We start from the raw sequence: 25,312 nt of genomic DNA on the forward strand, positions 1-25,312 counted from the left end.
CTAACGTTCTTCTGTCTAGACTACTTGAGGATATACTTCTAAAAGTGGAATTTCAACACGCTTTATATAGCTAAATGGGTTTTGAATGTCTCGTATTTTTACAAGATTAATTCTACTAGCTTCTTTTTTTCAGTTTCATTAGGCACTTTATCTTTCCTGTGGGGACTGTAATAAATATTTCTGCCATAAAAGTGAAAATAGTATTAAACTAAAAATTGTGATGCTCAGGAAGCTTATGAAGATTACATTTAGATAAGATCATACTATTACCAATTTATGTGATTTTTTTTCTATCATTACTTCCTTACATAGTACTATTTCTTATTTGCTTTTTGTTTCCAATGGGTTTTTTTTGTGTGTGTGTGGTACGCAGGCCTCTCACTGTTGTGGCCTCTCCCGTTGCGGAGCACAGCCTCCGGACACGCAGGCTCAGCGGCCATGGCTCACGGGCCCAGCCGCTCCGCGGCATGTGGGATCTTCCCGGACCAGGACACGAACCCGTGTCCCCTGCATCGGCAGGCGGACTCTGAACCACTGTGCCACCAGAGAAGCCCTCCAATGGGTTTTAAGAATTATTTCTGACTACTGGGCTTTTAAAAATTATGTCTGTCCAACAGGTATATTTATTTGGATAAATCCTACAAATGAATAGTTAGGTTACATGCATAATTTGGTTTCAGATTTGCATGTGTACAATGGCAATAAAGTAAGGTACTCTGATTTTAAGACATTTATTTCAGTGTATCTAAGGAATTGCCTCATAATATCAAATTAACTCCTTTTCTCCTCTATAACAGCTACAGTTTCTTCAAGATATAGAACAAGAGAAGATTAACAAATATCATTAGAGTCTTGCTGCAGTTCTTTTTTATAGGCAGACTTTGACTTTCCTAAAATACTATATAAGAAACTATCTTACTATACAGCTAAGGCATCTGAAATTTCTTTCAAGCCCGATTACTGCCTGCGTTACTGTGTTGAGTCACTGGGACAGTTGCTATCATACATAGCCGTGTGACCCACTCCATCTTTGCTCTTCGTTTGATCTCAGTTAAGTCTTGTTTTCATAAGTTCACTTTGCACTTGTCTTTTCATATTTAAACTTTTCCAAGGTCACAACACAAATCAGTGGCAAAACGGAACAGAACTCCCAAGGGAGTCCTAAAATATTAGTCTTCCATCTTAGAACAGTGATGTCATCAGGAAGATTTTGTTTTTTTCCTTCCCACAAACACCTAAAATAACTTCTTATGATAAAATCTCTGGAGGGAAAAAGGTATCATATCAATTTCAATTTTTTAGTATCTATTTAATTTGAATAATTTTAGAAAGAAATAGCAAAAGTAGAATTAACAATATATAACTTCTCCTATGCTGTTAAAACTATCAGACAAGAACCTGAGAAACTAAGTGAAGGGAAAAACTAGAACTCATTTTCTAAGCAACTTATCTCTCAAGCAGCATTTGATGCAAGAAAGAAGGAAGGTCTTGTGGGGTTCTGTTCAATGTCTTTGAGGATTTAGATGGGTTTTTATAATTAGTTGGGGACCAGGTAAATTCTATTAGAAATGCTGTGGGGGATTTTTAGGTACTTTCCACCACATTGACATTCACTTGCTCAATATATTCACATAGCTTTTGGTTATTTTAAAGGAAAATTCCTTGTCACTGACTATTTTGCATTCTTATAAAAAGTTTTTTCTTCCTTTCTTTCTTTTTTTTTTTTTTTTAATTCATTCTAGTTCACATTTCCCACTGTTTTCCTTTTTTCTTGACAGTTCTGTTTAACTGTCACTCAGTATTCTCTACAGTGCAGAGGGTGTTACAAAAGTTGACTTAAGATAAATGAGCCCCTGATTATAGTACAAGAAGCCAGTTGCTAGGGCATGTTTTCTTCCATAGTCTTTTGTTGTTGAATTAATTCATTCAGGTGCTTCTTTTCATATGGAAAATTGCTTGTTTCCAGGTGAATCTTGTAAAACATAGTCTTCATTATTGAGTATGCTCATATGAAAGATTAAGGTGGAAGTACTGATATTAAAAACTTATGCTTGTTTGGCAACTCTATCAGAAAGCAGTCATTACCACATCTGTGATCATTTGAATATGTCCAGAAACAACAACCACAGATACTGAAAGAATTGGTTTTCTTCAATACCCATCCATCCAAAGCTACTGCTTTTTAAAACAGTCAGCTTAATGACTGGGACTTGAAAAGAAATATATTCATTTTGTAAAGTTCCTTTATAACCAGCCATGGATTGGTTGGTTTGTTTTTTAGCTTTTGATTTTTTCTTATTGAGATTATATTCACATAGCATAAAATTCATCATTTTAACAATTTTAAAGCATGCAATTCAGTGATTTTTAGAATATCCAAAAAAATTGTGCAATCATTGCCATCATCTAATTCCAGAGAATTTCCATCGCCCCAAAAAGAAAACCTGTGTCCATTAAGCAGTCACTCCCCATTCCTCCCTGAGCTCCAACTCCTGGCAACCACTGACCTACTTTGTCTTTATGGATTTGCTTTTTCTGGACATTTCATATAAAAGGAATAATACAATATGTGGCCTTTTGTGTCTGGCTTCTCTCACTTAGCATATTGTTTTCAAGGTCCATTTACGTTTTAGCATGTATCAGTACTGCATTCCTTTTTATGGTTGGATAATACTCTATTGTATGGATATACCACATTTTGTTTATTCATTCATCAGTTGATGGACACTGGGTTGTTTCCACTTTTTTTGTTTGTTTGTTTTGTTGTTGTTGTTTTTGTTTTTTTTTGTTTCCACTTTTTGGCTCCTATGAATAATGCTGCTATGAACATTCACGTAAAAGGTTTTGTGTAGACATATGTTTTCAATTCACTTGGGCAGATACTGAGGAATAGAATCACTGGATCATATAATAACTCTATGTTAAACATTTTGAGGACCTGCCAGACAGCAGCAGCACCATTTTACATTCCTGCCAGCAATGTATGAGGGTTCCAATTTCTCTACATCCTCATTAACACTTGTTATTATCTGCCTTTTTGGTTACAGTCATCCTAGTGGATGTGAAGCAGTATCTCACTGTGGTTTTGATTTGCATTTCCCTAATGCCTAAGAATGTCAAGCATCTTTTCATGGGCTTATTGGACATTTGCATGTCTTCTTTGGAAAAATACCTATTTGAACCTTTGCCCTTTTTTTTTTTTTTCAGTACGCGGGCCTCTCACTGTTGTGGCCTCTCCCGTTGCGGAGCACAGGCTCCGGACGCGCGGGCTCAGCGGCCATGGTTCACGGGCCTAGCCACTCCATGGCATGTGGGATCTTCCCGGACCGGGGCGTGAACCCGTGTCCCCTGCATTGGCAGGCGGACTCTCAACCACTGCGCTACCAGGGAAGCCCAACCTTTGCCCATTTTTAAATTGGGTTCTTTTCTTAGCATTATGTAGATAAATGTGACATAAAGAGAATAAATTTTGGAATTAGATACATGGGGTTTCCAACCCCTGCTCTCAATAATCTTGGGTAAATTCCTTAATAAAAAGACATAGCTTCCTACCTATAAAATAAGGATAATAGTAGTGGCTCCATGTATTTGAGGATTAAAAGAGAAAATGTATGTAGATGTGTGACACAATCAAGAACAGTCAGTATTATTGATATTTTTAACATTATTATCTGAAATGAATCTCTTATTTTTTCAGTGCCATTGATTAATTCATTCATATATTGACTGGGGATTTTTTGAACCCACTATATGTTAGACATTGTGACTATCCCAGTATCTGCCATTAAAAAATCAGTAGTTTAGCAGATAGGGAAAGCTGGATATGTAAGCAAATAATACAGTGAAGTAAGTATTTTAATCGTGATAAGTACAGTGGACTCTTGGAGGTCTGAGGAATGATTGGGGCTTTGTGTCAAGGCCACTAATAACCTACTTGTTTGACAAAAGAGGCTGTAATTCTTTGCTTTGCATGTTAGTGAAGTTAGGTGTCAAAGTGTAATTCTCTTTTTATTACCTATGAGAATTGAATTAAATTACAAATGAGAATTAGAAGATAAATATACTACAATTATGATCTTTAGCCTCTATTTAGCATATGGAAATACTACAATTCCATGTTTCCTTTAATTTTAATGCCTACTAGGGGCTTATCTGGGAAACAATGAAACCATTGCCCTTCAGGAATTCTGAGAGCTGACTGAGCCAGCTAAATTACATGCCTGGTACTGGTGCCCTTAGAGATGCAAAAATTGAAGGACAAAGACACTTGACCAGTGTTTACTTTTACAAATTTCGTAATTGTTTGTATATATAACATATTTAATAGTAGGAAAAAGTAATCATTTTTCCATTTCCATATACAATAGATTGTAGTTTTTGAAACCATAATTTTCTCTGCTTTTTCTATCTAAACAGCTCTAGAGAGTTAAAAAAGTATCAGAATTCCATATGATTAAAAAAATCTTATTAAGAATTAACAAATACCATACTACTTCTGTATCCCCACACATGTACTATTTTATTCCATTAAATATTTACATTGCTAAGATGACTCAAGCTCCAATTATAGTATTAAGGTTTTGAATGCCAAGATTAAGAGACCTTGTCTTCCTCACTATTTGAAATGGCTGTGAGCTTCCTCCATCTTGTGGAATAATTATTATATATATCTATATACTTGTCTGTATGTGTGTGTGTGTGTGTGTGTGTGTGTGTGTGTATTTTAAACTTATGTGTCTGGTAACTAAAATTCGCCTCATAAGAGGGAACAGGACTTAAATTACAACTTATCTTCTACTGAATGTAATTGTTTTAAGACAAATTGAAGTACATTTCCAGCTCTTACAAAATTGGCAAGACACAAATGAAATACCACAGAGATATGAGACCTGGGGTTGTGAACCAGAAGTCAGATATCTGTAACCTCAGCTTTTCTCTTTCCATGTAGCTTCACCCTCCACTCACTCCATTATCTTAGCAATTAAACAGGGAGACTAGGCTTTCCAGATCCAGAGATCTGACTCTAGGCTCCCAGCTATCCACAGGATGGACCCCCAAATGCTACTGGACTGAAAAGGAAATATTCATAAGAAAATCTGCAAAGTGCGATATGCCTTGAATATCTAAGGAGTATTTTACAGTAGGAAAAATGTCAAATTTAAGTTGTTGTTTCCCAATTTATAGAACTAGCAGCTTAAACCTGTTAAAGAAACTCATTTTTGTATCCTTACAGTGCCCAAATTTTGACCTAAAAATACACGTGATTCACTTTCTGTAAAGCATGTTCATGAAAAGTTGAATGTACAAATATTATACTATTTGGAGAATCAACCTTACTTTCCTATTGGCTTATATTTTACTTTCAGAGATGTCAGCTCTCACACTAACATTTTAGCTTTCTGGTATTTTTATCCTTCAACCTCTCTGTGAAGTAGTCAAAAGCCTATAAACAAATACTTAAATGTTCTGGGGGAACCCTTGAAAGGAACCCCACAGGGAATTCCTTTCCTGAGTGCAAAATATTATTTTGTAACGCCTCTAGATTTAAAGTTTTCTGGTTTCCTAGTCATCAAATAAAAAGAGTAATCTCAGGCAACTTTTGCCATTAAAAGAGAGTGTGTCTTACTGTTTAGAGGGAAAATAAGGCTAGATTCATTTGCAGTCTTATAGTCAAAACACTAACAGTTTGCAGCCATGAACATGTTTTACTGACTTGCCCTGCTACTAGGAAACACAAGGTAGTAAATGAAGTATAAAGAACACTCTGTACACCTTCTATGTAGTTACTCACTGCCAAGGGACTACTGGCAAAGTTATACTATACTAACATAGGAATATTGAAAGAAGAACTCTAAGACCTTGAAATGAATTGAGAATAGTCTCACACTAACTGCATCAAGCTGACAGTTTCTATTTTGTTAATATTAGGAATACAACATTGCACGCCCCTTGGTGATAGGATTACCCATTCCTCCTGGTCTAATGTGACAAGTGAACTGCTTGGGATTGCTGCTGCCTTTCATTAGCAGTGAAAATGATTTATGGCTAGAGATGGAAGTAAAGAATGGTAGATCCAGAAATCCCTCTTCCTAATAAAACCAAAGATACTGATCAAAGATGATTCATACCCCCCAAAAGATAGTCACTTCTGAATTATTTTCTTTGTAGATTTTCCAAACTTATTGCTTTTACTCTTTCTTTCTTCCCTTTGGGCCATTTCAGTAATGAATAGAAGAGAAGAGAGAATCAATGATAATTTCTGGTTCAACAGAAATTAGATGACTTGGATAGATTACCTATTCCTATAAAAATAGTCTTTTAAATGAGAGTTTTTTCCTTGGTACCATATTGGTGGTGGAGGTAGGGTATGGTAGTAAGAACTCTGAATGTGAGAAATTGCTCTCTATCACTGTGACTACAAGCAGGTAAATTAATCTCTCTGTACCTCAGTTCCCCTTATCTGCAGAATAGAAACAAAAATGCTTATCTTCTAGGATTGTAGTAAGGATCAAGTGAAATAATGCATGGGAAAGGGCTTTATAAAATATAAAACAAGGAAACTTTGGTTGTGGGAATAGTGTTTTGTCTCTTGTGTCCTCACTTCCCTCTTTGCTCAGTTTATTTATTTTTTATTTATTTATTTTTTGGCTGGGCCGCACAGACCCATGCCCTCATCAGTGAAAGCTAACCACTGGACAACCAGGGAATTCCCTTTGCTCAGTTTAGATTCCATGATCCATGATGATAATCAATCACTTGAGCCCACCCCTACCACACTTGCCCTCCTGTGCTTTCTCCCCTCTTTTTTACTCTGTTCTTGGCATAATATCAAGTATAGGTTAAGTACAGATTAAGTTTTTAACAACACAACAACAACAACAAAAAGAGAATGGGTGGTGAATTTAACCTGAGCTCTACTTTTTATTAACTTTTGGGAAATCAGTTAGCATTCCCAAGCCTTAGGCCTCAGTTCCTCGTCTATGAAAGAAAGTGATGATGATACTTCCTGCAGTTGTTGTGAAGATAAAATTCAATAACATTTGTAACATGACAGCACAAGACCTGGCACACTATAAGCATTTAATAAGTTGTAACTATTATCAGCAGTATTTATAATCCATGATAATTATTTTTTCTCTGCTGAGAAGACCTGACACTAATTTATAGATGTTCATTTCCAAATATACATGCATGTTTTCTATATGAAAATATTTTAAAATTCTGATTTAATATTCTCATTTAATAACTTTATTGATTGTTTTTAAACCCTCTGCTCTTTTCCTTAATACCTGAAGAGCCAAAAGCTTTCTAATTATTATTGTACATTTGGCTTATTCACAGTACAAAAAGAATTTTTAAAAAGAAAACTATGGTCTTAAATCTGTCCTGAATTTATAAAACATGACATATAAGATGTGCAAATATAAATACATGAATAAATGTATTCAGATTCAGATTAGAAAAATTTTTGTAATGAAACTATATGAATGATTCTGAAACTTGCCTTACACAGCTAGGTAGGCTAAGTAATATTTTCCTCAAAACCCACATTATGTTTCCATAGGTTTTAATGTTTTCTTTTAGATTTAGAACACATTTAGTCAAAATGTTGACACTCTTTTATAATGAGTTTCTGGTTACAAAAGAAAAATCCACTTTAACCTTAGTGTAACTCAAGGCATTTAAACAATTCTCCACGGCATTCTATGGCCTCTTGTTATCCAATGAATGATATTTTAGTAAAACAATGAAACGTTCCATGTTCCTTCTTATTACCATCCATCATCCAACAGCTGTAAAATCACCAGCTGCTGGGAAAAAGAGAACTACATCAGTTCTCCCAGCTGCAAGGAGAAAAAGCTTAAGATCTCCTCTTCACATAATTTCTGGGATCCCAGCAGGCTGGAATCAAAGTACAGTTTTCCTTGACACAAAACCTCTAGCCTTGTAAACATGTCAAAAAGCACATACACTATGATTTATTCTTGTCGCTACTGGGGAGAAAGTGTCTGTGAGAAATGTGGTAGAAAAGGCTGAGATAATATAAGATAACAACAGCAATGTAGATAGAGGCTACCATATGCCAGGCACTGGCTATCATATTTTTAAGCCTCACGATAACTATATAAGGTAGACATTGTTCTCATTTTCTTAGGGAACTGAGGTTCAGTGAGACATTAATTTAGTAAATGCTGTGGTGAGTCAAATCCAGATCTATTTGACTCCAATGCTAGGGTCTTAAACACTGCGCTGTTCTGCCTTCCAGTGACATGAACAGATAAGGAAAAATTGAACTGGTGAAGGCTAAATGGAATGGATTGGGAAGAAGGGGAAAATGGAAAAGGTGGTACTACTTTAAAAGACACAGGAGGAGTGTTTAAAGGTAAATGAGGCTGCGAACTGGTACCCCACTTCATGCCTTTTCCTACCCCCCTCTTCCAAAGAAGGAAAATGGCCCTAAAATCTTATATAGCTTAAGAAACAGACTAAGTATCATTTCCATTAACTTCCCTAGTTCTCTATCATCAGCCATCAAAAATTCTAGCCCGTAAAACCAGATTTCATTAACTAATTACTCATCCTCACAACATTGGCTGCAGGGGATTTGGCATAGTCTATAAAGCAGCAGCTCTCAAACTTTAGCAAGCACTGGAATCACCTGAGGGCTTGTTAAACACAGATACCTGAGCCCCATTTTTAGAATTTCTGATTCAGTAGGACTGGATATATATTTGAAATTATAACAAGTTCTCAGGTAATCCCGATGCTGCTGGTGCAGAGACCACACTTTGAGAATGACTGATATAAAGAAAAACTGTGCTAAAGAAAGTCAGATTTATACACACATACCTATGACAAGCTGACTAGTAAAAGAATACTCTCTTAAGAGGCTACCTTCTGTTCTGCAGGCACAATTTATGAATCTGGTTATTTACAGCTGCATATGTATAATGAATGGTGTTCACAGATACACAAATATGGGAGGACAATTGACCTTATGACCATGCTCTTAATAAAGCAAAATACTATGCTTTTAATGTGCAATTTGCTCAGCTAAGCAATCATAGGGATAAGAATATCACATTCAAACCAGGCAACTATGTCCAAATTTAATACCAACTCTTTATAATCCAGAAAAAAATATACATGAAAATAAAATGCACCTAAGCTTAGGGATGGGAAAAATCTGAAACCAGAACCATTCACATTTCTAGTCATAAGCCTCTGCTGGTCCAATTGCTTATGGCTTTTTTTTTTTTTTTTTTTTAAAGAGAGTCGAGACAGCAGGAATTCTTCTGGAACCAGATCCCTGCAAACCATCATGGCCTTGGCCACTTACCTGTTTCTAACCCCTTACCTGGCCCTAGCTCCACGTGTGACTTGGTCTTGCCTGGTTTTGGTACATGCTATAGTTACAGCACTGGGGGCTACCACCATTGTTGCAGAAGTTGAAATCAGTATGAAAGCTGGGGAGTAGGATGTCACAAAATGAGTATTATTTTAAGAAGAAATGGCTTCCAATTTCAAAGGAGCCTGAGGTGAGTAAGGAAATGAGGTTTCCATCCCATAGGGTCTTCTAGGATGGAGACTCCTCATTCTAACATCCTTTTGAAATGGAAAAAAACACTTACTATACAATCCCCTTTACTTGGTTATCCAGATCCTCTTTTTAGGTTGATAGTTATCTATTTGGGTGGCAGGGGGCAGGGTCTACAGTAACTTTAGTGTAACAGAGAAACCAAGCTGCAATAAGTCTACATGATTAGAGCAGATGAAGCTTACCTTTCCAAAGGGTAAAGCCTAAGCCTAGCTGGCAGCACACAAAGATTAACACTAAAGCCCAGGGAATTCTCTTTTCTGGTACAACACTGCATTGGCCTACTCATGATATGAAATGAGTGACTGCACAAACACGCTGAATGAAAGTATGAGGTCCGACTGGCCAGAGGCAACATCCCGACAGGAGATAATCACCGAAGAGGTTGCTGAAATAAAGTGCAGTTACCTACTCTCCACTACTCCTTGCTGAGAGAGGTAGGGTATGGGATGAGCAGTAAATGATGTTCTTCATTCTTCAAATAAGTAAATCCTGATAGGATGGGGTTGATGGTCAATCAAGTAGTAGAACAGGATGAAAATCTAGGCTAGTTCTAGATCTTTCTAAGGAAAAGAACAGCAGTGATAAGGGAAAAGAGAGGAACATTAAAAATGCCTGCAAGTATTAGAAAGGAGAGCCTTCTTTCTTTTCACTTATATAAGACAGGAGACGGCATCTCTTTTTTTTGTTGCAGTGGCAGCAGACTTGCTGGTTTTCACAGAACACGATTTCTGTATTATGGTCTGTTGACAAGGCTCCTCAACCACTGGAGAACAAACAGGCTGACCGTTAATGTCAGAGCTAGGTCTTCTCACGAAGCCTCGGACAGGGGCTATCTCACATACTGGATCCACAGAGGAACCCCCGACACTGCAGGGCGCTTCAGTTAAACTTCTGAAATATTACAGTGGAGTGATTGGCAGGTTTTGGGGGGCTCTGACTTCCTTGCACATGTAAATTCTTACAGAAAAGCTGGAAATATAAGGATGGGGAAGATTTAGTTTAGAGCCACAAAGTTCCAGACACCAGCCACGGATGTTTCTGCCCCATTTCACTACATGTTCTTTTCTGAGAAACACATTGCTGAGTGTTAAGCACTGTGGTTGAAAAAAATGATTCACCCTCCCTCATCCTCCGTGTGAATCTCACAACTGCAGAGGCTGAAGACAGGAAAGTTGTCTCTGTTCCCTCTCATCAGAGAACTCACTTGGTGACCTGGTGGATGTCATGAGCAAGGTAGCCCAGTTGTCTGTGTCCCCTGCCACAGAGATGTGGCTGACCTTTGTCATGTAGATGGAGAATTCCTTGGTCAGCCACTCCACCTGTTCAGGCATTAGCCCTGTGAAATAAAACATGCCAATTTGGTTAGCAATGTGCTGCCCATTGTTGGAGAAGCCCTCTTTCTTGAGGCTGGAGACAAGCTGAATCTGAATCTAATGACACAGTCGGCCATGCCTTTCACTTCTTGCAACCGTTGTTTTTGCAAATCCAGGCTGGTCACAATGGTTAAGGCAGTCAGGGCTCCATTGAGAATACATGGGATGGATCAAGATCTTCAAATGTGACTCCACCCTTTTGGCTTCATCAGCATCTTTGTAGGACCACAGTGAAGGCTCCCACATGCTCACCATGTAAGCCCATGTTCTTGGCATAGGATCGGCAGAGACAACATTAATGCCCTCTTGAATGAAGTGGTACACAGCCCAGACATCCATGTTACCATCACCACTGTCCAAGCCTTGGTAGGCTGGCAGAAGATTGTAGAGAACAGTTGTATTTTAAGACTTTTGCCATCAGCAGACCAGGTCAGAGAGGTGTACTGGGTGGCTCTGCTTTGCTGCTGGTACTGATAACTTCTTGCTTCAGTTCATTTACAATGACCTTGCCCTCCAAGTCCCAGAGCTGGGTGTTGGGGCCCATGGTGGCACAGAGCCAGCAGTGGTTGAGGCAGAAGCACAGGGAATTAATGATGTCCCCACCAACTGGCATGTAAAGGCGCTTGCTTTTATTGAGGTGCCACAGCATGGCCTGGCCATCCTTGCCTTCGGAAGCACAGAGGGATCCATCTGGAGAGACAGTCACAGTGTTCAGGTGGCCCGGGGGGCTGATATGGTTGGACTTCAGTTTGCAGTATTCCAGTTTCCATACCTTAACCAGCTTGTCCCGGGCACAGGAGATGATGATGGGATTGCTGCTGTTGGGTGAGAAGCAGATGCAAGATACCCACTCCCAGTGGCTCTCACCCTGGGCAGTGTATTTGCATATACCCAGAGTATATAATAAAAACTTCCAGAATTTTCTCTTCAGCCTAAGAAAGTGTTGCTAACTCTTTGAAAGTTTACATTCAGAGGATTTACTTTAAAAAAAAAAAAAAAAGAAACCACTGCTTTTTTTTGCGGGGTGGGCCATGTGGCATGCAGGATCTTATTTCCCCGACCAGGGATCGAAACCATGCCCCCTGCAGTGGAAGCGTGGAGTCTTAACCACTGGACCACCAGGGAAGTCTCAAAACTATTGCTTTTAAATGCATACTCATGAATGCTTTACAAGGCTCTTGAGAACTCTGGTAATTTAGTTTGGTTGACCAGAGCCATTCAGATTGTCTCATAGGTCATGAGACAAATCAAATATGGCCTATTCTGGGCCATGTTTTGTGGGCTTCTAAGCTTGTATCTGTCCTTTTGCTCAGGACTCTACCCTGAAATAATCCTATAAGGCTTGGATTAAAAGATAGCTGAGAAAACAAAAGGCCAGTGTCGTGGTCCGTTTGGGCTGCTAGAACAAATTTCCATAGACTGGGTGGATGATAAATAACAGAAATTTATTTCTCACAGTTTTGGAGGCTAGAAGTCTGAGATGAGGGTGTCAGCATGGTCAGGTACTGGTAAAAGCGTTCTTCCAGGTTGTAGACTGCAGACTTCTCACTGTGTCCTCACATGGCAGAAACAGAGTTAGCTAGCTGTCTGGCCTCTTCTTTTAAGAGCACTGATCCCATTCATGAGGGCTCCCCTCTCATGACCTAATTACTTCCCAAAGGCTCCACCTCCATATACCATCACATTGGGATTAGGGTCTCAACATACAGATTTGGGGGTGGGGACACAAACATTCAGTACATTGCAGCCGGCCGGCTCTCCTTCGCTAATGCACTTAAATATAATGGCAGAACTTTATTAGCATCTTACCTCATGCAAATTTTCTTGTTTCAGTCTAGTTGGTTGACATGTATCTAGAATATCTAGGTTATTTTCTATTTGAATAATACCTGAACCCAATTAACTTAGGTATAACAAATTATTCCATCCCTTATTTGAAACAATATTGGTTCAAAAATCCATTAATGAGTAGACACTAGTAGATGTTTGTTGAATGAGTATTGCACTTCCTTCAACTTGGAAGCCCCAGCTTCACTTCTAGAAGTAATAGCATTGTTTCTATTTTTGTAACTTCCTGGCTACTGTCCTAGTCATTTCAGTTACCCCAATGCTATTCTGCACCCCAGCAACTCAGCCCAGCTAACACAGACTATCCTGCTGGCTAGCTGGTTCATGGTCCCTCACGGCCATACCTATATCAGGGCTGGGAGAAAGAAGACAAATGTGTAAGTCTACTCTTTAGGTAATGAAGTAAGGATATTCTGAGGCCTTTTAAGTTTTATTTATGTTTGGTTTGGTTTGATTAGAAGTATCGGAGCAAAATATCAAGTGAAAGAATTAGAGTGTTCTCCTACTTGCCTAATCCTCATTCACAGCTCTGGATGCATCCCAACAAGGTACTTTCTGTCTGAGCCACTTTGTATCTTTTTTGGAAGAAGATGAGGTGAGGACAATGACAGTAATTTTCATCATCTCCCTATTCCTATGTTGCTATCATTCAACCAAACACCTACTGAACACCTTCTTCTGGCTCAGGTAATACACTCGGTCCTGAGGATATGAAGATCACACAGTCTCTGTCCTCAGGAAGTTCGTGATCTCCTGGGAGATGCAAACAAGTAAAAGTTCAGAGGAAAGCGCAATGAGACGTGTGAGCCTAGAGGAAGGAGCATTTAAGTCTTCCGTAGGGTGAGAGGCTACTCTTTTTTTTTTTTTTTTTTTTGCGGTACGCGGGCCTCTCACTGTTGTGGCCTCTCCCGTTGCGGAGCACAGCCTCCGGACGCGCGGGCTCAGCGGCCATGGTTCACGGGCCCAGCCGCTCTGCGGCATGTGGGATCTTCCCGGACCGGGGCACGAACCCGTGTCCCCTGCATCGGCAGGTGGACTCTCAACCACTGCGCCACCAGGGAAGCCCTGAGAGGCTACTCTTTACAGAGGAAAATTATTGTTCATTCTACTGGCTGGCCAGCAAAAGATACTGGGCATTAAATTGAAGTTCTTATTTTTTCCACTCTAAAATCTCCTTAACAATGGCACCCATTTACTGTCAAAGCTGGTTTCTATGTGATAATGCCACAAATATGATTATGCCAACCTCTCCTACTGCTCGCCTTACACTTTATATCTGGAAGTCATGGTACTAAAAACTGGCATGGATGTTTTCCAAGGAATCTGGTTATCATACTTGACTATTTATAATTCTAAAATGGAAGATTAAAAAACAAGTTAATAGGCACTTTATAGGATGGGCATGGAGTCAGAGGAGTGAATCAGCAGAGGAAGAAAGAAGAAGAACCATGTAAGCACAGACGCACTCTAAGGGAACTTAGACTACCAAATGATTTTTTTTCGTAAGTGAGGACTTGTTTTACATACCACGTGGAATGCTCCAGGGGCCTTGACAGGTCTGAAGCCATCAACAGGTATACACTGATCAGCGTGGCCATTACAGAAGCAGCTGCCCTTGACAATGAAGTCATAGATTGCATAGTGCGTAAAATGTTGAGGCTTTGCATTCAGGTTGTTTCTCTGACAGGGACAAGACTGTCGTTTTAGCAGCTGCACACGGAGGTTGGTGATCTTTAGCTGCTCCTGCGCTTTGGCACTGTAAGGGTTCTCCACATCATACGGTGGTGACAAAGCTCTGAAAATAACCTGTAAAGAAAAAGAAAATGCTGTGCATATATAGGACTGTGTGCAAACCCTGAACTATTTGCCCCGTGTAGTCCTGGTTTGATTTATACCTTTTATTATCTGCAAGTAATAAGATAACAAGAGGTTTTCAGACCTTGATCACCCCTGGGGAAGAGCTGCCCTGTTATCCCAAGGAACAGATGTGCTGCCTGTTGGGATGCAGAAGTATAAATTGAGTAATCAGCAGAAATCTGACTCTTGGGATGAAGGCAGCCATACAAAGATCTTGGGGGAAGAGCATTCTGGGCAGAAGGAACAGCCAGTTTAAAGGCCTTGAAGTGGAATCAAGCTTGGCTTATCCAAGGAAGAACAAGACCAGTGTGACTAGAGTTCAGGGGACAAGGGGACAGTGGAGAGGAGGACAGAGGCCACGTATGACAGATCATGAATAGAGAGCCCTTTAAAGGCCGTGGTAGAGTTACCCTAACTGTAGTGGGAAGCCACTGTAAGGTAATAGGCAGAGAAGTGATGTGATCTGATTTGCATTTTTAATAAAGGTAACTCTCGCTTGCTTCTGCGAGGAGAATGGATTATAAAGCGTAAAGAATAGAAGCAGGAAGACCAGTTAGGAAGTGACTGCAAAATAAAGATCCAGGCACTTATATTTCTAAATGAGGTATGACCCTTTCAAAGACTCATCAGTTATTAATTGGGACCACTTTCTCTATGAGTATTTTTGGTTCTCCTTTTCTGGATCTGCCTTGCAACTTGTGGCATATATTTGGAATATTTTTACTGGAAGTAAATATACAACCCTTTGAGGGTGGATTTGATTTCTAAAATTAGTCAGAAGTCACTTGAATCCAATGCAGTGAGTAATGTACCTGATCAAGTTAGTTAACAGCACTTTTGGTTAAATGCAAGGGGTAACTAAGTAATGAGACTTTTTATTGTGCAGGTTATAGACAGACTCTACAGGCAACCTAAGGCTTTAGTTCTGAGGAGGAAACCAGAGGGAGGAAGGCTCAGAAGGGACAGACTTTGGACATGTCTGTGAGCCTATACATTATACAGGGGCAATAAAATGGGCCTTGGGGGCTTCCCTGGTGGCGCAGTGGTTGAAAGTCCGCCTGCCGATGCAGGGGACACAGGTTCATGCCCCGGTCCGGGAGGACCCTACATTGCCGCGGAGCGGCTGGGCCCGTGAGCCATGGCCGCTGAGCCTGCGAGTCTGGAGCCTGTGCTCCACAACGGGAAGGGCCAGAACAGCGAGAGGCCCGCGTACCACAAAAAAAAAAAACCCAAAACAAAAAACAAACAAACAAACAAAAAAATGGACCTTGGGGTGGGGTGGTGCAAATTCTCTAGTAGAGAATCTCTGTTACTTTGGAGGGGTAGAGGTTAGTGGAAAGGGAAATCACTGCCCATGGAAACCAATGAATATAAATATAATGTAACATGAAGCATTATTATAAGGAGGGCAACACTGTTACACCTCATTATGCAGTTAAAAAAAACCACCTCAATCAATCTTGTTGATTTACATAGTAAGAAATACAAAGCTCCTCTGAAAAATTCTTAAGCATCTCTTGGCTTTTTAAAAATATGTCAAAAAAAACCCTATTTATAAAAAAACAGAAATATTTTGATAACCACATACAGTCATCCCTTGGTTTCCATGGGGGATCGGTTCCAGACCCCCCACGGATACCAAATTTTGCGAATGCTCAAGTCCCTTAGTTGGCCCTCCATATCTGCAGATGTGGAGCCTGTGGATACAGAGGGCTGACTGTAGTATGAAAGTAAAGTAATTATTAAAAAGTAAGCTTTGGATAAACTCCCATTTAGAGAGAATGTATCTAAAAGTAACTTTCCAGAAAAAAAATTTTTTTCTTTAAGGAATACTTTGGATAGAAAAATTTCATTTTATAAATTGCTTTTGCATGAAAAGTATGAAAAGGCAAGAATCTACTCTGTAGGATCACATCTCCAGGTCTGTTGGTACAGAACTGTCCTCAATGAAACATAACTTAAGGGAAGGTGATAATCAGCACTAGGCCTCCTATAGCCAATTCTCCATCCAGCAGCCAGAGTGATTCTCTATTAACAGAAATTGGACCATGTCCTTGCTTAGATCTACATGCACCTAAAGACCTCCCATGTCTCTCAGAATAAAATACAAAGTCCTTATAATGGCCCTGCTTTATTTTTTTTCTTAGTGCTATTACCTAACCTGCACATTTTAGTTGTAGTTGCTTAATGTTTTACCGTCTTCCCCGTCTAAAATGTGAACTTTTTTTTTTTTTTTTTTTTTTTGGCCACGTGGCATGCAGAATCTTAGTTCCCAGACCAGGGATAGAACCGGTGTCCCCTGCAGTGGAAGCACAGTTTTAACCACTGCACCACCAGGGAAGTCTCTAGCATGTAAACTTCTTGAGTGGAGTCACTGGTGTATCCTAGGACAGTGCCTGGCACAGAATAGGTATTCAATAAATTTTTGGTAAATGAATTGATTAACTATAACATTGTTCTGGTATTCAAATAATAGGTGAGAATTTCAAATAACTTCCTTTTACAGGGTCCTAAACAGATTCACATACTGAATTCATGTCATAGCACCAGAAGGGGACAGGTAAGAAGTTGTATTAAAGCAATAGTTACCAATAATGAATTATTAACCAGTATCTGCATACGTAGCTAACTTTGAACTTGCAAAACTTAAAAAAGTTGTATCTTAAACAATATTCTGCACCATTTATTCACATGGAAAGTGGTAGAAAGCAACATATTATGGAATAAAATTTTCCAATAAACAATATGTCACCTATTTGAAAGTCAATATAGAATTAATGTCTTTTTCTTTTAACAACAGCCTAAATCAGAACATGATTTCATAGTTTGAATCATTAAAAAATTTTTTTAAAAAGCATTGAATCCATTGTGAGCTTTACATGGGGTTTATTTTCCATATGACTCTCAAACACTGGCATTATGTTAGACATTTGTGAAGAACTCTTGCTCTAAATAAGATCAGTGATGTGGCTCCCTCCCAATTTATCAACCACAGTGGTGCAAGGACATGGAAAAAGGTAACCAGTGCTAACTAAATAAGTATTCCACTGAAAAGTCTATTGCATACTACACTGTCACCCACCCATCCTTTTCCTGAACATTGGTGGCAACTGTTTGCTGTCTCTGCTCCTGGCACGTATTTACCCTTGACATTTACCCTAGTTCCCTCTCTCTCCCTCCCCGTGAGAATTGTTCAGCACATGCAGGACTACAGGAAGATCTGTCAAGGTTTGTAGGAACTTAGAAGCCCTTTTGCTTCCTGGACCCAGACTGTGGAAGCTGAATGGCGGCTCTGTGCTTGGTGTGCATGACACCACAGTTGGCACGCTGATATCAGCAGGGAACGGACATCGTGACCCCTGAGGGTGCGTGCTGGAAAGGAGACAGCGGAGTGCCACAGACACAAAAGTGGATGGGAATTTAAACCATGAAATCTTTTTTCCAGAAAGGAGACGCCTTAATCTGATACCCTGGGAAATGGATCTACCCTGTGTCAGGAAACAAAGAGTGTGCCAATCCAGATGCTTCAAACTTCTGGCAGGTCGCCTTTTGGGTCCCACCCAGTTTTTCTTCAAATATCCCCAGAAGAAGCCTGTATGCCACTACTTAAATGAAGGCAGAAAAAGTGTAGAAGCCCTGCATATAATATCAGCCTCTTCTGTTTTTGTCCCCATCAGGAACTGGATGTACCTATGGGCCCATCACTGTTCCTCTGCCTGTGATTGCTTCTGAAGATGCACTCCTAACAAGACCTAGTTAAAAAGCCAGAGGGGGATTAGGATCAAGCCCACTTTGATGTTTCCAGCTTGTTAGTGCCATTGGCCAGGATTTCATGATCTTATTTTTTTAACTAAGAAATTTGATTATGTTTTAGTGATTAATACTATGCTCATTACAGAAAAATCTATCACTCAAAATGTAGAAGACATTAAAAAAACTACAATTCAATCCATCCTAAAGGCAACCAGGGATACCAGCTTGATAATATTTTTCCATCTAAACTTCTATATGTATACATATAGAATATAATGTAAACAACTTTGCTTCAACTTAGCAATACTTTGTGAATATTCTTCTAAATCATTAAAAATAACTCTACATACATCAGTAGTTCTCCAAGTGTGGTCCCCAGACTAATATCATCAGTATCAACCTGGAAACTTGTTAGAAATGTAAATTCTTGGGCCCTACACCAGACTGACAAATCAAAAATTCTGGAGATGGGGCCCAGAAATCTGTGCTTCAACAAGCCTTCCAAGTGATTCTGATGCACAGTAAATTTTGAGAAACACTGCTACATAATTTAAAACCTGGTTAGAATTCCATTGTGTGGATATGACATAATTTATTCAGCCAGACTGTTACTGTTAGTCATCTAAGTTGTTTCCAACTTTTCAGTATAACATTACAATGTACAATCTTGTAGCTAGAATATGGAAGTTTATAATAATATCCTGACACATTTCCAAATGAGAAAATCAAGAGTTAAAGGAATGCATAGTTTTAAAAGCTATCTGAGTTTCTTGAATGAATCATGGACCCTTTCCTACATAATCTTTGGAATCTTCACATTTCTCTGGTCTTGCCTCACTTCTCTAATCCTGGAATCCCTCAAACTTTGCCTAAGGATCTGGATTCTTGGCTTAGGTTCTGCCATTTCTTATGCCCCACTAAAACAAAGAGACCTTTAAGAAGTTCTGAACAGGTTCGAATCACCTATATGTTCTTTTTTTTCCTAGAATCCTTACAAAAAACTCTCAATAATACTGAGAATTAGTAAAAATTGTATTCTACATGTGTTATTTATACTCTGAGATAGAAATTTCAACAGATTATTAACACAGTGTGAACAGAATAAGAAGTAGAGGAAGTGTTTGGTACATAATAATCAAGGAATTCTTTCAGTATTGAACTCATACCTGACATATTGCTTTGTACCTAAAATTTTATTGCCTGTGTTGAATCATAATAATTTGAGAAACTTAATTATCACATTAAAAAAAAACTTTTCAGCTGCTAGCTTGAGGAATATTTCAGGTCCAAGTTGATTACCCATCCCATGGACTCCTCTGGCACTTGTTCTTTCCATGACAGCATTTTTACACTAGTACATTGTTATTGCCTATTTACTTGTCTGTATCTCACATTAGACTCTGCTCAGTGGGCAGGCATCTTGTTTGTCTGGTTAACAGCTGTGTCCCCCAGCATGTCCCACAGTCTTTGGCATATTGTAGCATTTCATAATTATGTTGAACGGATAAATGTATGAATGGTTTCTCCAAATAGCAGTTTTTAAAAGGAGAAGCCAAATAGGGAATAGGGTTTAGAAAAATAAAGAAAGCAAGATGGTCTTACCACCAGTTCTGCACTCTTGATGAGGAGTATGTGAACACACACATTTGTATAAATACCTATGTAAAAATAGGTAATACATTTCAAATGGCTTTATGGATTCTTTCTCTTCAGTAGCACACAAGATCTTTCATGTTCTTCAGAAAACAAATCAGGCAGGCATGATGAGCAAGCACCCAAACACATACAAATACTAGATATTTCCCATGGTTTCTGGTCTAGTTTTCTTAGTTACCAAAAATAGAAGCTTCAGGATCATAACTTCAACTGTTATTTAATGGTTTTGAAACCCTAGACATCTTCATATTCTCAAAAGAGCAGCTTTTGGTTTCAGTGATTTTCTCTATTTTTCTATTTCATTTTTGCTTTATCTTTTTACTTTCTTCTGCTTCCTTTGGGTTTAATTTTCTTTTCTTTTACTAGTTTCTTAAAATGGAACTGTAGATCATTGATTTGAGACCTTCTTTTCCCCTAAGTGCTTCTTTAGATGCAGCTCATAAATTTTTCTATGTTGTGTTTTCATTTTTAATTCAGTTCAAATACTTTCTAATTTCTCTTTTGATGTCTTCTTTGACCCATGGGTTATTCAAAAATACGTTATTTAATTTCCAAATATTTGGGGATTTCCCAGATACCTTCCTATTATTGATTTCTAAGTAATTCCTTTGTGGTCAGGGAATATACTTTGTATGCTTTGAATCCTTTTACATTTATTGGTACTTCTTTTATGGCCCAGAATATGGTCTATCTTGATAAATGCTCCCGTGCCCTTGAAAAGATTGTATATACTACTGTTGCTGGTGAAGTGTTATATAAATGTTAATTAGATCAAGTTGGTTAACAGTGTTATTCAAATCATCTGTATCCTCACTGATTTTCTCTACTTGTTCTGTCAATTTCAGAGAGAAAGTTGTTTAAATCTCCAACTATAATTATCAATTTATCTATTCCTTCTTGCAGTTCTTGCTTCATGCACTTTGAAGCCTTGTTATTAGGTGCATAAACATGTAAGATTGTTATATTCTCTTGATTAATTAGCTCTTGATCAGTATGAAATGTCCCTCTTTATCCCTGGCAGTATTCTCTTATCTGAAATCTACTTTGTCTGATAATAATATAGCCACTATCAAAAGCTTTTGATTAGTGTTAGCATGGTATATCTTTTTCCATTCTTCTCCTTTTAACTTACTTAGGTCTTAATATTTAAAGTGGATTTCTTATAAGCAGCATAATTGTGTCTTTTAAAAATTTTTATTCACTTTGATAATCTCTGCCTTTAATTGGAGTGTTTAGACCTTTTAAATTTAATGTGATTGTTGATATGGTTGTGTTTAATCTACCATCTTGCTTTTTGCTTTATATCCTGTCCCCTCCTTTTTCTCTCTTCTGTTGGATTGAACATTTAGGGTCCTTTTTACTTCTGTTTTTGTTTATTAGTTATAACTCTTTTATAAAAAATAGTGATTGCTTTAGGGTTTATAGTATACATCTTTAACTTAGCACAGTCTATCTTTAAATAATGTTTATCACTTCACATATACTTTAAGACACTTACAGCAGTGTACTCCCATTTCCTCCCCTTAATCTGTGTTGTTTTCATGCATTTGACATCTATATATATTATAAAGTCCATAACATATTGTTAATATTTTTTCTCTAAAAAGTCAATTATCTTTTAAAGAGATTTTAAAAATAAGAAAACAATTATTTTACATGTAGCTACCTATTTTCCCTTTTTGATGATCTTCATGCCTTTGCACAAATCTAGATATCAATCTGGTATCATTTTTCTTCTGCCTGAGGACTTTTTTTTTAACATTTCCTGTAGTGCAGCTCTGCTGGTATTTTTTTTTTTCTTTTTATGCCTGAAAAGTTCTTTATTTCTTCATTTAAAAAAATATTTATGTATTTATTTATTTTTGGCTGCATTGGGTCTTCGTTGCTGCTGCGCACAGGCTTTCTCTAGTTGCAGTGAGCGGGGGCTACTCTTTGTTGCAGTGCACGGGCTTCTCATTGCAGTGGCTTCTCTTGTTGTGGAGCACAGGCTCTAGGCGCACGGGCTTCAGTAGTGGCGGCGTGTGGGCTCAGTAGTTGTGGCGCACGGCCTTAGTTGCTCCATGGCATGTGGGCTCTTCCCAGACCAGGACTCGGACCCGTGTCCCCTGCATTGGCAAGCAGATTCTCAACCACTGTGCCACCAGGGAAGTCCCTTCTTCTTCTTCTTTTTTTTTTTTTTTTGCGGTATGCAGGCCTCTCACTGTTGTGGCCTCTCCCATTCTTCTTCATTTTTGAAAGCTATTTTTGCCAGGTATAGAAGTCTAGGTTAACAATTTTTTTTGCTTTCAGGATTCTGCCCCACTGTCTTTTGGCTTGCATTGTTTTTGTACAAAAGCTGCCATTCTTGTATTTGTTCTTTTGTACATAATGTGTTATTTTTTCCCCCCTCTTGCTGCTTCAAGGTTTTCTCTTTACTATTGGTTGTTAAACTGTTTGATTGTGCCTTGGGGTATTTTTCTTCCTGTTTCATGTGTTTAAGGTTTGTTGTACTTCTTGGATCTGTGGATTTATAGTTACAGTCAAATTTAGAAAAATTTCAGCCATTATTTCTTAAATTTTCTGTTCCCCTCCTCTCTCTTCTCTCCTTCATGGACTCCAACTACACATATATTAGATTGCTTGAAGTTGTTCCACAGTTCACTGATTTATTTATTTAACTTGCTGATTTATTTATTTATTTTTCTGCATTTTTTTCTCCCTGTGTTTCATATTGGATCATATTTCTATTGCTAAATATTGAACTTCACAAATCTTCGCTTCTGCAGTGTCTAACCTACTAATCCCATTCCGTGTTTTGTTTTGTTTTGTTTTTTTTTTTGGCTGTGCCACGCAGCTTGTGGGATCTTAGTTCCCTGACCAGGGATCAAACCCAGGCCACCACCAGGGAAGCCTGTGAATTTTACCTTGTTGATTGCTGGGATATTTTTGTATTCTTGAGCTCTTTTCTGGGGTGCAGTTACTTGGAAATAGCTCGCTCCTTTTGAGGCTTGCTTTTAAGTTTTGTTAGGTGGGGTCGATGCATTCATTAGTATTGGGCTGGCTCTGCACTTTTACTCAGGCAGTACCCTTCTAATTACTCTACTGATGCATCGCAAGGTTGAATTATAAAGTTTTCCACTCTGGCTGACTAGTCCTCATCCTATATGACCTCTGAGGATTTTCTCCCTCTGTCCTTTAGGGTGGTTCTTTCTTTGGCCTCAGGTAGTTTTCTTAAACACATGTGTTGATCAGTACTAAGTTGCAGACTTGAGGGGGACCATCTGTAGATCTCTGAAAGCCTCTTCCAGTGCAGCTGTTTCTTCTCTGGTACTCTGCCCTGCAAACTCTAGCCACCTTGGCCTTCCCAGACTCTCAGCTCTTTAATTCAGGAAATCCATTAGGCTCCTCCTAGGTTCCTCCTCCCTGTACTCCAGCCTGGAAACTCCAGGCAATAAGCTGGGGCAATCATAGGGTTCACCTCATTTGCTTTTGCTCTCTCAGGGATCACTATCCTCTGCTGCCTGATGTGCAACACCTGAAAACTTGTTTCATATATTTTGTCCATTTTTTTTTTTAAGTTGTTTCAGGCAGTAGGGTTAGTCTGGTTCTCGTTATTGCATCTTGGCTGAGAGCTGAAGTCTAAAGAACCAAGAGAGCTTAATTGTATAAAATACAATTTATAAAACTGTAATTGGACTAAGCCCTTATTTTTGTATAAAAATATCATAGAAATGACATACTGAAATTTTCATAATAAAGCTAGAAGTGTGGTTCCATTCAGCAGATAAAAAGGCTTGAAGAACAAATGAGTTTTCTTATGGGGCTTATCAAACTAAGAAATAGGAAAAATAATTGAAAACATAAGCATTTAAACTTTATAAGTTTATTCGATAATTCAGTTTTGGTAATTTGTATATTTTAATAGGTAAACCTTCACTATAACTTTCTTTATAATTTATGATACTTATTATAATCTACTTTATATTTTTATGTTTATGCTATGCTGTGATGCATCTTTGTATTCCCATGTACTACTGTCTGATAGATTCTCAACAATACATATTGAAAGACTGAGTCAATATAGAATCATGTTAAGACAGATTTATTTTTATTTTCTGATACAAGAATAATAATATGGGAATTCCCTTGGGTCCGGTGGTTAGGAATCTGTGCTTCCACTGCAGAGGGTACGGGTTTGATCCCTGGTCAGGGAACTAAAATCCCACATGCTGCATGGTGTGGCCACCCCCCAAAATAATAATAATATAAGTATAATAAAATTTTATTTATATAATGTGAATTTTATTCATAAGAGAATATACTAGGCACATAGTACTTCATAAGAAACTTTATCATCTTAAAAGTATCTTAGTTGTTTGCTAATCTTATACCACTTAAAAGTTTTACTTAAAAATTTTACTTTATTAAAAAAATGGATTTACTATTAGTCATTATTAAAGTACTTCTTGAGTGCCAAATTTGAATAATGTATTTTCAGTAATAAATTTACACCAACTGCCAGGATCACAACCCATTTAGAGAGGAATCCCTGGTACTTTTGCCTAATATAATCTACAGTAATAACTAACTCTATATTAGAAAAATAATCACACTTCTTCCCTACTCTACTTAAGCCTGGTTAGAATAACATCTGTATTAAGAAATATTTCCTTTACAGATGCCTTTTTCTTCTTGATTTCATTTTTTAAAAATATGTAAAACATTTTTGCTTCCATAGGCAAAACTATAATATAGAGTCTATCTAGAAAAGTCTCATATTATTGATGTCCTCTCCCTCCTCTGAAGGCAGTGCCTTTTATTTGTTCTTAGTTTTCCTTCCAGTGTTTCTTTTGGAAATATGTATATATGTTTTATTCCCTTTTAAAAATTATGTTAAATATAAAAATATATTTACCTCTTTTTCAATGGAAAAAGAAAAAAAAGAAATATTTCCAATTACATTATAAAGCCATCATTTGTTTTACGTGGTTATTTACTAGTTGTTTACAAATAGCACCTGATAAATTCATTTGAATCTCATAACTACTACACATTGACAACTGTTCTCTTTATTGTTAGGTTAATGACACACCTAAGACCTAAACATAGAAAGTGATATATTTGTCTTCATTTCTACTGTTTATCAAGCTATCTCAAAACTGCAAATTCCCATACTTAAAAAGTTCCTAAAATTTAGTGGGATTCACACACTCTAGTTTTATATTGTCACCACACAAACAAGGAT

At 38.0% G+C, this 25,312-nt stretch overlaps 1 protein-coding gene across 3 annotated transcripts in view; it reads right to left on the reverse strand.

The window, feature by feature from the left end:
- Positions 1-25,312, reverse strand: part of NTN4 (netrin 4) — a gene marked incomplete at both ends in the record, with an annotated part of 116,205 nt that overhangs the window by 56,670 nt on the left and 34,223 nt on the right. For all 3 annotated transcript variants that reach the window (XM_079714399.1, XM_079714398.1, XM_079714400.1), the window contains one exon: positions 14,350-14,628. In XM_079714399.1, coding sequence (XP_079570525.1) covers positions 14,350-14,628 — 279 coding nt within the window. The remainder of the gene's footprint in view (positions 1-14,349; positions 14,629-25,312) is intronic.

Source organism: Hyperoodon ampullatus, assembly GCF_949752795.1.
Source record: "Hyperoodon ampullatus genome assembly, chromosome: 11".
Classification (NCBI taxonomy): Eukaryota; Metazoa; Chordata; class Mammalia; order Artiodactyla; family Ziphiidae; genus Hyperoodon; species Hyperoodon ampullatus.